Source organism: Dreissena polymorpha, chromosome 4, assembly GCF_020536995.1.
Source record: "Dreissena polymorpha isolate Duluth1 chromosome 4, UMN_Dpol_1.0, whole genome shotgun sequence".
Classification (NCBI taxonomy): Eukaryota; Metazoa; Mollusca; class Bivalvia; order Myida; family Dreissenidae; genus Dreissena; species Dreissena polymorpha.
Genome location: NC_068358.1, coordinates 110,246,538 through 110,260,695, shown reverse-complemented (window position 1 = coordinate 110,260,695; position 14,158 = coordinate 110,246,538). Strand labels below are relative to the sequence as shown.

Genomic DNA, 14,158 nt, shown 5'->3' with positions numbered 1-14,158 from the left:
TACTTTAGAGCGTGAATGTGGTTTTTTTTGGGAGGGGGGGGGGGGGGTAGATGAGGGAGATATTGATTTTCTCGAACTGGAAACGACAATGTCAGATACGGATAAATCCTCATCTGACAGTGTCATTTCCAGTTCGAGGAAGTCAACATCTTCCTCATCTTCTTCTTTCTAATCAAATTCTGTGTTCACATGGCCCAGAATGTCAATTAAACTTGAAGGCAGAATTGGACCCTTGGCCCATAATGGCTCCAACACATTGTCCTTTACAAGCCATCCTTGATTATCGTCAAATGGAGTTGTTGGCCTTCTTCAATATGACAAGATGATAGTTTGTCCTGAAGACATGCTGACATAGGTTGTCCTGGCAAGGCGGTAACCTTGAAAGGTCAACTTTAGACTTAACAGTCAAAACTTTGTCTTCTCCAACCATTTTCTTTAGAAGTGCTCGGCATGTGTTTACAGATTTTTCCCTTGGGAATCCATATATCAAACAAACAAATGCTTCAAGCATTTGTATCACTTCTTCCGCCACTACCCATGCATCTCCCAACGTCCTACAAAGTGAGGACAAAGAGAATACTTAAATATATATATATGTATATATATTATATGGAGATTTGATTTTTTAATTTGTGGGAGAAAATCTCATGAATTGTGTTTTCATGCACATACCTGAATGTTTCTAGATATTTTGGATAACTTTGTAACTTTCCGAGTGGTATTATCTTTCCCTTGCCCTTAAATGCACTTGTCACATCTTCTCCAGTGAAAACGTGAAGACCTAAGAGGGCCGCGCAATAGTTGACACCTAGAGCTTCTGATAGTTCACTGATGTTCAGCACCTATTTCAAACATAATATTGTAATTGAATTAATGTGTTGGCGATTTGTGTTTTTGTGTGTATGCGTGCGTATGTGTTTGTTAGTGTGCGATTATTTGTGCTTGCGTGTATCTCTCTCTCTCTCTCTCTCTCTCTCTCTCTCTCTCTCTCTCTCTCTCTCTCTCTCTCTCTCTCTCTCCTCTCTCTCCTCTCTCTCTCTCTCTCTCTCTCTCTCTCTCTCTCTCTCTCTCTCTCTCTCTCTCTGTACATAACTGAACAAAATAGTTATGTTTTGAATTGTTCAAACCTTTCTCTGTTTCCCTGTACCAACATCTAGAAAGATTGTCAGCGGCACAGATGTTGCATGGTGGCGACTTATAACAAATATGTCAGAGTCAGGAGTTCGCACTATGGCAGACTTGTATCCGAGCTTTGCACCATGGTACATATACAGGACCACTCTGGTATCTGTTTCCTCTTGAGTTGACGCCAAACTGTGTATTTCCTTTGTCTTCACCTGGAATATAATAAAACCTCAAATAGCGTGACATTGTTTTAAGGCAAACAGGCTAAAACTTTATAAGCGTGAAACAAACATTATTTTCATAAAAAGATATATACATTAAATGTATAATTGCACTTTAAAACGTGATAGTGTATACCTCATTGTTAGTTGTTTGCAATGTGTATGCCCTGCCACTAACGACCACTATTGCTGTTCCGCACCTCTCAAGTCTGGATGCTGCCGTTTGACTACCCCTACGCGCAGTAAGAGGTTACAAAGCTGCATCTTGTTGTCATCATTTGATAAGAATTCTTTAAAATCGACTGGACGACGAGTTTCCGGTCCATCAATGTTAAACTTCCGACAGCAGCTCCTTCGCATTATCTCTTGTCCATTTATTGAGTTTGGAAAGTAACTATCGGTGGAAAAGACAAAATCCTTTTTCGAAACCATTATGTCTAATAACTGTAGACATATACCACCAAATGTTGGAGCAAGGTTTGTTAGCTCATGGAATAATGCATTACCATCTTGTATAAATAATGTGGCATTATTTGGAGATGATGAAGGTGCCACATCCTGTAGAATTGCATTCATAAGGGTAGCTTTATTGGTCTTGCACAAAAAACCATCAGGGGTACCAAGGCTATGTGGCACTGGCTTGAGGGGATACCGCATAAGTTCATCCAGATCTAAGGCATGGTTTGAAAACTGAGCCTTGACTAGGAGCATAAAGGCTAGATTACTTTGCTCCTGATACTGGACAACCTAAAACGAATCCAAATCAAACACGGAACTGTTATAATTAAGAGTAATGAAAATGTAATACAGAGAGTTACTTTCAGAAAATAATAGAAGCATCTTAGCCACAAACCTGGGCTGTTTTAACAATTGAAATATCACGTGGCTCTAAGTTTTTGCACAATGTAATATATTATAAAGATGTATTACTTTTCCTTGCGGGCAATTAGCTTTACTGTTTTGTTGGCAGCCTCCATTGTTTTAAATCTATTCCTTGGTATAGGGTCGAAAAACCTGGATGTCGCTGCTCCACTAGTCAGTCGTTCAGATATAAATTTTGCCTTGGCTTCTTTCCCTACTAACTCTGCTCGAAGAACATCATGCTCAGCATCAAGAGGAATTGGAGCACCAGATGCGAGACTGCACACAAGATACTTTACTTAAGTTTTGTTAAGACTGGTTAGACTACTTTATGATTATTGAAAAACAACAACATGACGGAACCAAAATAGTTTTAAATGTGTGTATATATATATATATATATATATATATATATATATATATATATATATATATATATATATATATATATATATATATATATAATATTTATATCACATATATATATATATTAAAGTATATGTACCTGTTTAAATGCTCCTTGTCTGTAGATATAAACGGATTAGAAAAACAGCATATTGCTGCCATTGTGTTGACAACTGCCTCTTCCGACTTTCGGATTTCGGCGCGTTCCAATTCACGATGTCGCCCGGCCTTCGGTGAATCAGGATCTTCTATTAATCCGCACATGTCCAACATCTTTTCATAGAAGTGGACTCGCGTTGATGTAGTTCTACACCAACGCTGGTATGCCCCAAACATAGAGAAAAGACCTGTAAACCCTCCTTAAATTAAACAAGCACAGTGTATAACGTATATGAGTTTGATATTCCTCATCATCAAAGGTGTTAATATATAACTTATTTTACATTGTATATGCCGCATTTTCATTTACTGATCAGTACACTTATCAGTTATTGTTTAAATTCATTCTCGTGTGCAATAATTATTTACTGACCCTGTATAGTGAAGAATATTACTGTTATAAAAATACAATTAACAGCATGCATACCAGCAGATTTGGCAAATCTCATGAAAGTTTCCTCCATTGTCTTGTCTACCGCGCTACAAGCACCTGGGATAAGGGACCGTGTTACTGAAATCCCACCCTTTTGTAACAGTTCTTTGGCTCCAGGATGTGTAAGGTCAATGTTGGTAAAGAATACATCCAACCATGTCAGGTACCTGCATGAAAATAGAAATATATAATATTTTTATAATTATTTTATTTAGTCACTACAATGGCCATTATATTTTGTTATTTATCAAAATTAAATTTAAATAGCGCACATTGTTCAAATGTAATTAAAAAATAATTTCTAACACGTTTTTTTATCCTTATACAACCAATTGGTTAAACTTAAATTACATTTTACAAACTCGTGAACACATGTTTACCCAAACCTACTATGTATAAGAATGTTAAGTACTACCTAGAGTAATTAGGGCCATCAAATGCAAAGAACAGTTCTGCCATCTGGCCACAACATTCGTGGAATAACATCAGGTTGTTAGTCTTTACAGAATACAGCAACATCATGACCAAACGTGAATGGTCAACAACACTCAACCAAAACTTTGCTGTTTTCCCCAATACGCCGGTTCGTACAGACTCTTCAAAACGTATGTATTGGTCAATACAATCCATCAAAGACTGGTCATTTAATGCATCTTCTAATCTTTTGCGGCTAGCAATTGAGACCAGCTTCATCAGCGTCGTCGAATTAAATTCGCTTGCATTCTGTTGCATATCCATGAAGCTTTCAAAAAGCAAGCGCTTCATTGCTTCTGTAACGGACTTTAAGCAAAACAACGCCTTCGCATAAGCCTATCCGCTTAGTACACTTTGCAGGCATCCGGTCGTTACCAACCCGGCTTCTATGAGGATCTCTGCATATCCTGACCCTGAACATTTGTTTTTTGTTAGCATTCCAATGTAGTTCATAGCCATATGGAATGCACCCAGCGTGACAACGTGGTATTTGTATTTATCAGGAAACTTCCAAATCAATGGGAGCGCCTTCATACATCCGCCCAGATCGAATGTAGACAGAACGTACTTTTGTCCAACCTCCTGAGTAGCCAGTTCAGACTGTTCAAGAAGTTCTGCAACCGTTGCATAGTCCGTAAAAGGCTGATCTATCGGAGTAAAGTAGTCGATTGTGGATTTTCGTTCAGGACAGTTACCGGTCATCTAAATGAAACCCCCGAAACCTGGATAGATCTGTCCATCTCCACTACTGCCAACTATCCGAACTACCGACCAGAGACGATACTCAAGCAAGGCCTTTAAATACGACTCATAGTTTTCAGAACGTGGAGTGAACACGGCTCCTTTAGGAAATCTTGGACCGCAACGTTGTGGTATGGTTAATGGTAGCAAGCTTTGATTTCCATCAGCTTTCAGGGAACGAGCCTTTGATCGCTCGTATACATTCAATGTGCGATCAGAATGTGTAGCAACAAAACCAGGTTTAACTTCTTGAACCATTATACCCGCTGTTCGATTCACTACATTTGGGCCGTGTACATTAGTGGTTATTTTGTTAAGGTTATCCCACTCCACATGAAAAACCTGATTGCCCTCACCAGTTACAATGAGTGGAGTAAGAGTCGTCGTCGAGTCGTTGATTGCTCTTGCTAATGATGTTTCAAGTTCTAAACTAAAATCGTATGACTCACAGTGGCCCAGGCGGCTCAACATTGTAGCGAGTATCTTGCTGCAATAGAGATGCCGAACCGTTGTACATAACAAAATGTGCTTGGAAAACTTCCACTCGCCATTTGTTACAGCACGGCAAATATCCTAGAAAATGAAATATATACAATTTCAATTTCACATTTCTTGTTGTTTTTACAATGTATTTGTATTAATTGATAACTTTTTTGAAGTGGTATATATAAATGATATGGTTAAAGACACTTACCTGGGCAATTGAACGTATGATGCGATACTTTTCACTGTTTGCAACTTCCGATTCTCCACATATTAGCTTTGTAAGGAATGACATCAGTTCCTTAGGAATGATATCTTCAGGTGCATAAGCATCAAGATCGTCTGCTGTCGGGGCCATGGTAGTGGTTTAGCAGCAACAAAAGCCTGTTTTAGACTTTTGCGAATGTCCAATGCGAAATCTCCCTGGTTTGAAATTAATTCAAAATCAAATGCACTACCAATTGCTTCCGCCACTGTCATGCTTGCGTTAAACATAACGCTATTCTTTATGAATCCCACGCCATTTACGTTTGTGAATTTAATATTTTGGCCAATATCTTCCGTTTGCAACCAAACCTTTAGAGTTCTGTTATTAAAATTCAACATTAGAAATCCGCGTTTGCTCATTTCAGTTTTGTAAACATCTGTCATTGATTTTAGGGGAACAAGCTCTTTTTTTATAATACTTTTTCTGAAATGATCTCACGTAAACAAGCATATGCATGAGCTTCTGCTGAAATTCGGCGATTCTGGAGGCTGTCACCTGAGACAGACTTCGGCTGTTTTCGTTTCAAAAAGTTAAAGTATTTTAATTCAAATTTTTTTCTGGCATGTATCATGGTACATGGCTGGTTTTGCAACCAGATCTTCCCCTTGCACCTTTCGATACAATGAGAACTGTTCCATTTGTAATGCATGTGGTTCTATTTGCTTCCAGTGTGACATTTTCATTGAAAATGGGACACATCTCTCAGTACCGGTATCATGAGAAGCCCTACGCTCTAATTTGTTGCAATAAATGAATTCTGGTGGAAATGTATTTTGTGCATCGGGAACAATCCTCGGAGAATGATATTAAATATTATATTAAAACAAACGTCATGCATGCGATATGGTGAGTCGCATGATTCCTGTAATCGCTTGTTGCGAATTGAGTGCAGTTGAGCTAGCTTTTCTTCAGCAGAGAGTTTTATTGAATTAAGAGTCACAAAGTCTCCATAATCATTTAGCCAATTTTCATGTAAAATGCACTGAAAATGGATAGGCATTGCATTCGACTCTTGGGATTTCCGTTTTTTGGAATTGAACATGATTTTATGTCATTTTTATTGTTTATTTTCTGCCTAGAGAATATCGATGAGTGACTGGAGTTCAATCATCTACCTAAAATGCACATTGTATTTAATATTATTTAATTATAACATTAATTTATGGTAAAGAAGTTAATATGGAATTCAAGTTTTTGTTTGTTCAGTGTTTAGAATAATTTCATTTGTGTCACGATTAAGAAACAATTACTTCATATTTTATTCTCTGATTAAAATACAAACCTGGACTCTTTAATGACCATATCGTATATTACGCTAGGAACGTCTTGTAGTTGTAAACAAAACCAACACAATTTGTTTCCATGTACATTAAATATTAATGCAATTTATTGAACAAAAAGAACATCAATTTCTATTAAAACTACATTAGTCAATAAAGATGGGGTAAAAAATTTTACCGTGCTGTTTGGTTTCCTTCATATTATTATATTAAAATGATCTTTTGCTGGACATTTGATTGCAGACGAACATTTTTAGTGGCTAAATTATTAATAAGGGAAGTAACTATAAAATAAATGTTATTTGGAAATCAGTCAAAATATTTACGTAATTATCTCCCTTGTGCGAGGCTAAAACTATACATATTCAAACTATGTACCTAATTACCTCCCTTTTAACAGTTTAATTATTATATACTGAAACAAATTAGGTTATAAAGCAAATTTAGGATCATTAAATCACACTGTATCATATTTTATTCACCAGATGAAAGTTTTATAAAACAACTTCTAGGATGAAGATATATCCTTTAAATATTTATAATATCACCTTCACCCACTCAACTACATACATAAAAAAGAAAATTCACAAAATCATCACATTCTCAGCAGTATTGTATAAAACATGACACTGTTTGTTTTGGAACAAATATGATTTTTATTGTACAATTTAAGTGTTAATTTGCAACAAATGTGCTATTTGCTCAATGTGAGACATTTGAATGCCGTTTGTTTATAAATGATATTTTTTCATATATTTACGGTAAATACACTACTTTCATTAAGTTAAATGTATTTTATATCCAAAAAAAAAATTGAATCTACTTGTAAGTATCAAAAACAATCTTCATGCATACACATAACAAGTTAAAAAGGGCTAGTATATCAATAAATATATCAACATGCATTTTTCTTCAAATTTGTAATTTACCCCACCCACTTTTATTGTCTTATATATCATAATTAATGATAATCTTCACATAAAATGTTATATTATTATATTCCTTAGTCCCATACGTGTGCATAAATTTAGTTAGGATGATAATTGTACTTAAACTGCTGTTCAGGTACAAATTGAAACATGTCATAAGCCATAAAAACATGATTTTGGCACCTTTTTTTCATATATGTAGTCATTATTTTCATAAAATGTATAATATTTCACCAAAAAATGTATTTGTTTAATAAGAATAATATGGTATTAATTGCTTAAATTAAAATGCATACCAAAATCTAGGAAAATAAATGTTGTTAGTGTCATTAGCAAAATAACGGTATTTTCAAGGTTTTTGGTCGGCCATCTTGGCGGCCATCTTGGATTTAGACCCCATGAGAACACTTTTTTTCTTGGGAACACAAATTTTCTTTCACCCGAGGCAATGTAGAACATCATGAGCATATTAAAAAAAAACTTCCAATCATGCATGGTGGACCTCCGTTCCTACTAGACTATATGTAAAAGACCGAGCCAGTCCGATTGAGATAACTCGATTTTTCAGTTACTTCCCTTGGCATTCGCCACTGCGTAGGAGATTGCTCGTTGATTTTCATTGATAACATCCTCCTAGCAGAGTTGTCGTTCGTGTTGATAAAGGTAAATATTAATAGAACAGCATATCCTGGGGAAACAGATTCAATAAGTGTATCAGAACGTTAGTTAAAAATTAGTAATTTTACATCCATTTTATTTTTATGGACCAATGAAACAACTATATATTTTCTCTATTTTGTTTGATATTTGTTCTCGATTTAGTAAATAAATTGCGAATAAAAACATGTAATATTAACTTTTTCGGTGATCACAAAACTAAAGAATGCGAACAATTTCGAACCTGCAAATTGTAAACGCTGCACTGCTATTATATATATAGAGATATAACAACATCTCTTTGCGTAATTGTCCGTCCCGCTAGCGCAGTGGTAAGGATGATACCGTTTTCACCTTTACGACACCGGTTTGATTCCCGCTCCCGGCGCAATGTTATATTTTGTCTGTTTTGTGGTCACCATTCCGGACAGGTGTTATTTTCCGGATAATCTCACCCCCCCCCCCCCCCCGCAGCATTTGACCATATAAAAAATTAAAAAGTATTTCATTCAAAATTCGTCCCAACTGTCGTCAATCTAATCTTATTAGGTAGGAGTGCTGGACACACTCCGGGTCCCTACATTATACAGCCTCAGCGCGGAGGTAACTCATTACCTTGGAAAAACACAAATACACAGACTGGGTGCAGCCTAGGCGCGTATAGACTCAAACAAGGCAACAAACTCAAGTGCGGGCACAATCATTTAACATTTACATATTGAATACGATATTCTAACAGAAATTACACAACCACCTAAGTGTACATACCATGTTTGATATTTCGTTCGATTGTTAGATTTCAGCATATACATGTATAAGGTCATTTCGCTATTAGTTAACTTATCCATGTGTTCGTGGGCGAACTCGGATAGTCAAGTGATCATACGATTGAGCTCACATGGTCCGGCTATGTGCTCATACCTACTTTCGAGAATCATCATGAAGGTATTGCCATACTTAATGAACAAGAATTTGACCCGCCTCCAAGTTTCGCTCAATGGGTCAAGTTACCTACGGGTACTACTTCCCCGTACCCCTAAACTTTTTTTCGTACCAAAAATGTTTCGTACGCAATTTTTTTTCGTACCAAATTTTTTTTCGTACCCAAAATTTGCGTACCCAAATTTTTTGTATCATACCCAAATGTTCGTATCAACATACACAATTGTGGTGATATAGATAGACTTTAATTGATGTTTTATATCCATCCTCTTCAAAAGCATCGTCACACCAGTACTGTCAGTACTTTGATTTATAACTTGACCAAATCAACGAATGTTAAGTACAGTGCAAGTAGGCACACTGACATTGTCATGTGTAACTGCATCCACGTTTAATATACTATTTATGGAACTGATTGCCTTATCGGCCAGAGACTTTATCTAACCTCTGGTGATAGAACGGTATTTAAAAAAAAATATATATTGGTTACAACGCCCCGTACTGACAGATTTAATATACCGTGGAACTGATTGATTAAATTAATTTAAAAAGCTTCAATCGATAGGTTTTTAATATGGTGTGCACTATTTCAATTGCTGGCTGCTAAATTTACAATTTGTACTTTAAGCCGTTAGTTTTGAAGTGTATGCAAATATACAAATATATAAGACGGTGCTTAGTGGTATTACGGTAATTAGGGATAAATTGTTTTTAAACATCAGAACTTTTAATACTTTACAAGGTATTAGTCACACGAAAATAAGCGAATTTTGTTAACACACACAGAAATTACAGTTTGCACTGTATACAAGTATAAAAGTTAAATGAGTTAAACCAGCATAATGCTTTCAATCCGTAATGCATTATATTGTTGACAAATTACTGGTTTTCTCTTTCAAATGGCGACTTGTCAATATGAAAAAAATTGAAAGGTGATATCAATATGATAAACGTTCGGAATTAAAGACCGATAATATGGCTTATACCCTCTATACAAAGCATCTACATAAAACTGATTGAAGTGATTCCCTTAACAATGACTTGTTTTATAATGGCTGAAACTAACTTAAATAATGATTTGTAAGCGGATTAATATGTTAATGGTAAAGTTATTCTAAATTACAATTCATCAGGGTATGGTTATTCAAACATAGGCAGTGCACTATTTTGTTTTAAACATCTAGAGCGCAATTCATATTTGCTATTTGGAATACATGTGCTCTTGAATAGAATCATGAATTAATTATGCAATCAATATAAGGCTACCAAACGCAAAAGAGACTGGACACTGAAGTTGCTTACAGGATATACCAGCACAACATTCTCATAGTGGTATGTTTTTTAACAGGTTAGATATTTTGCTACGATTTATTACTAGGCATAACTCAAAGATTAATATTTTGTTTTATTAACATAGGATTTAAATTTCCGAATAAACTAAAATAAAATCAAATAGAAACGGAATCAGTTTGCATTTAGATAAAACACATGCTTTAGATCAAAGCAGGTTATACTAACAGAGATTTGCATAAAATATACAAACCCACGAAAATGCTTATTTTGTCCATAATTACCAATTCATGTTATTGCGTTTGTATTTACGTAGGGGAAATACAAACACGAAGACTAAATGTTCGCCTAGAGTAATGTTAGTATTGAAGCAACGGATGTTTTGATTATATACTGGAACGGCAAGTGTATAGTTCAACACTCTTCATAGTGAATATAGACAATTTGTAAATCCAGCAGACTCAGCAGGAGGGTACTCACATTACAGCACGAGGTCCCATGTTCATGGCAAGTGATACGATTCGATACAGCTCAAATGAATCCGAGAAAGCAAAACACTGAAACAAGTTTAAGCGATTTTTTTCTCCGCATTATTCGAGTATGGATTTAGTTTGATGTGATTCGTATTTATATTACGTTGATTAACCAACGCCTATGCTGTTGGAAATGTTAACACTGAAATAAGCGTCTCCAATTCAATTATATTAAGGGTTCAGTAAGTTTACCTATTTCAAATTATATACTCGCACAGCTAAATCGCACACCGCACAACCTCGCTTTTAGCGCGATTAATAAGGTAAAAGTGTAATTTGCTGTCACTTTGTATTATACAAGCAAATCACTTAGTACAATTAAACTACGTGTAATTAGTATCTAATAGTAACGATTTATGTAACTCATCAGTTCTTTTGTTGCTTTAATAGTCACGACTTTTCCTTTACTTTATTGCCAAAAAGACATATTTAATATACGCAATTTGAATAATTATGTTCATTATGTTCATTAGTTTTTCTTTGATCGGATATTTATATTTGTATTAACGGGAACAGAATAAATAAACGACAATATTACTTCTAAAGTGATATTTATTTTTATTGTTGCAATATCATGCGTCAACCTTATTTTGCTACTAGATTTTAATCTGTTACACTTCTATACTCTCATAGGCGGTTCCAGGGGGGGGGGGGGGTTGGGGGGGGGGCGGACGTGGCGTGCGCCCCCCCCCCCTCCCCCCTAAATCGCCAAAGTAAAGTCAATTCTTTTGATGTTTCACACTTAACTAGATCTAAATCCCCTATTTAAACTTGTCAAATCTTTCAAAAACACTAAAAACTTTTAGCTTCCGGGGGACTTTGCCCCCTTGGACCCCCTAAACGATAAACTATGCACTTTTTTGGTAAGAAGGTACTTTGATGAAAGTATATTAGGCGTGACATGCTCGATAAGTGGTTGTCAAAGCCTTCAAAATCAATAAAATCGTGGAGCTTACTCGACCCCTAACAGGGCTTTGCCCTGCACCCACCAGAGGCCCTAGCGGCCACCTGGATCCCAGCAAATCTTTCAATATCCCGCCCCCACCTTCCCAGAAATCCTGGTGCCGCCACTTTACTAGTGTAGGTACTAATTCATTATTTCAATTTTCATTCATGCCAGAGTTTTAAAGTTGTTTGAATTCCCATATTTGAGAATTCACAGACTCCGAGAGTGTGTCCCCCATGGCGTAACAAAAAAATACACACGCATTAGTATTTTGACACTGATAAAAGTTTTAGAGTTTAAGATTGAGACATATTTAATGGCTAAAATTATTTTCAATAATATAAAATAATTAATTATTTTCATCATTACGATGTTTAAAAAGAATTATCTTAAGCACTTATTGATGAAGCGGACTATTTATATTGAACAATTTCGCGAAGGATAACTGCCACCCACACGTAGTTGCGCGTTATGAATACTGAATTATATGTAATATTTTACAGCAGTTGTTCCTTAACTACATATCGTATTTGAAAATAAAGTATATGCTCTAGAACGGCATGTTAAACATTTAAATGCATATTATTTGTAAATCAACAAATATATGGGTAAAGCAAATATTATGAATTTCAAATAACAGCTACATCGATTTTTTCGAAGCATCGCTTTATTATTACTCAATACAAATTAAGCATTTTCTATTCGATTGCTTTTTTACTGTCAATCTCCAATAAACAAAAAGACAACGACTCTTTCGGTATGCATCCGATATATGTTTTATTACAGTAACATATATTGCCTTACGAATGAGTGTTTTAAATATTGTCAAATTTGGGGTGGAAATTCGGCCCGATTCCCACTCACAGACACTATATAATTGTCCGAAATGACAGCCTAACATTCCAAATTCAAGGTCCCCTCCCAAACAAATATAATTTTGTTCAAATAAAATGCAAAATTCAGTTATAAATATCTATATCAAGCTCATGTGTGTTGTAGCGCGAATGCGTATAGTTCGACATACTATTTAAATTTTCTACTCTAATGAATTCGGATGTGGTATGAGCTCACATCCGAATCGTCAATGATGGTCTACATAAAACGTGTACATACAATTATAAGTATTTGCGTTCGGTCATCATCTCCCGTTTCGTGCAAATGGCTGTTATAACTATGCGTTTTCGTTGAGATAACTCGTAACTCCTGAATGCGTGTTGTGATTGAATTGTCTGCTTGAAAATTAAGATCCATTTTGCATCAGTTGTATTCATTGGATTAGCCATGGTAGGACTCAGATGTACGATATTCATTCAGCAAGTAAAAGTATTGTTATATTCGCCAAATTACGCGACAAATCGCGGTATTGTACCAGGGAGAGGTTATCGAAAAGTACATCACATCTACGGGCTATGTTCACTCCCGTCTCGAACAAGATGTTTGTATACAAAATGAATGCATATTATATGATTCCACGGTTTCATAGGTGTTACTTTGCATATGTTTGACATTGTAATATTTGTATACATACACATTTTAAACAAAACAACAAATGTTCATTGCTCAATATAAAAAGATATTGGTATGTTAAAACTCTTAGAGCAATATTGCAAATAAGTTGATAGATTCATATACGTGTTAAAAGTTAAAAGCTTGTTCCGTTATGATTTGATTGAATTCCTTTGCAACTTGCCCTCTATATATATATACGTTTATATATTTGCAATAAGCAGTTTTTCTGTTCAATGAACTTAAACCCCAATCGTAATTTAGACGTAAATCAAAGTAAGGTTTACACTTGTAAGCAACTTCGCCGTGCATCGAGAAACAGCTTTTACGTTTACTTACACGATTACATTCGATGAGAGTACTCGCTCAACTTTGCCGTTGCTATTATTAGCTATTCATGGGATGGTATTCCAGAAGCATCTTAAGTTAAATTTTATGTTTATATTTAAATTGGTATTTTTTTCCGAAAATTACATCAAAATTACATCATTATGTCAATTTTTTTTAGGAAAAGCAAAAAACATGCATGTCTTTATTTAGTAAAGAAATACACAACATTGCAACTTTGAACTTAAGTGAAAATATTTAAGAAATGACTTAAGACGTTTCTGGAATTCGACCCCAGGCCCTTTATGCACATATCGTCTAAGCGTAAGTCCCATTCCAATTGATTGTATATATTGTGTTCTTGACTTAATTGAATTGTTATTTTTCTTTTACCACATTCGATTTTGAATAAATCGTCGGCTATAGTAATCATACTTTATTTAATAAACCGCTAGTATTGTTATTAAATTGTACAATGTATTGGTTAATTTATATTGATTTATAGGAGCCGAGTACACTGTTTTACTGTCACTGTAATGAATGGCTTCTCAATAATGAAATTATACAAACAACTTGGC

The 14,158-nt window shown here is 35.2% G+C and overlaps 1 protein-coding gene across 1 annotated transcript; it reads right to left on the bottom strand.

Moving 5' to 3' along the window:
• Positions 1-2,716: 2,716 nt before the first annotated feature.
• Positions 2,717-4,544, bottom strand: LOC127878694 (uncharacterized). Its single transcript, XM_052425223.1, has 4 exons — positions 3,620-4,544; positions 3,199-3,371; positions 2,787-2,971; positions 2,717-2,731 (listed from the first exon to the last, which is right to left on the bottom strand). Exons 1-4 carry the CDS (start codon positions 3,967-3,969, stop codon positions 2,717-2,719), a joined length of 723 nt encoding a protein of 240 aa, XP_052281183.1. The 5' UTR covers positions 3,970-4,544.
• Between the last annotated feature and the right edge of the window lie 9,614 nt (positions 4,545-14,158).

Excerpts from the sequence above, each read along its gene's own strand:
- LOC127878694 (XM_052425223.1), bottom strand. The coding sequence starts at position 3,969 with ATGAAGCGCTTGCTTTTTGAAAGCTTCATGGATATGCAACAGAATGCA. Across the intron at positions 3,372-3,619 it reads GATGGCCCTAATTACTCTAG|GTACCTGACATGGTTGGATG; the intron begins GTAGTACTTAAC and ends ATTTTCATGCAG. Across the intron at positions 2,972-3,198 it reads GAGATTTGCCAAATCTGCTG|GAGGGTTTACAGGTCTTTTC; the intron begins GTATGCATGCTG and ends GTTTAATTTAAG.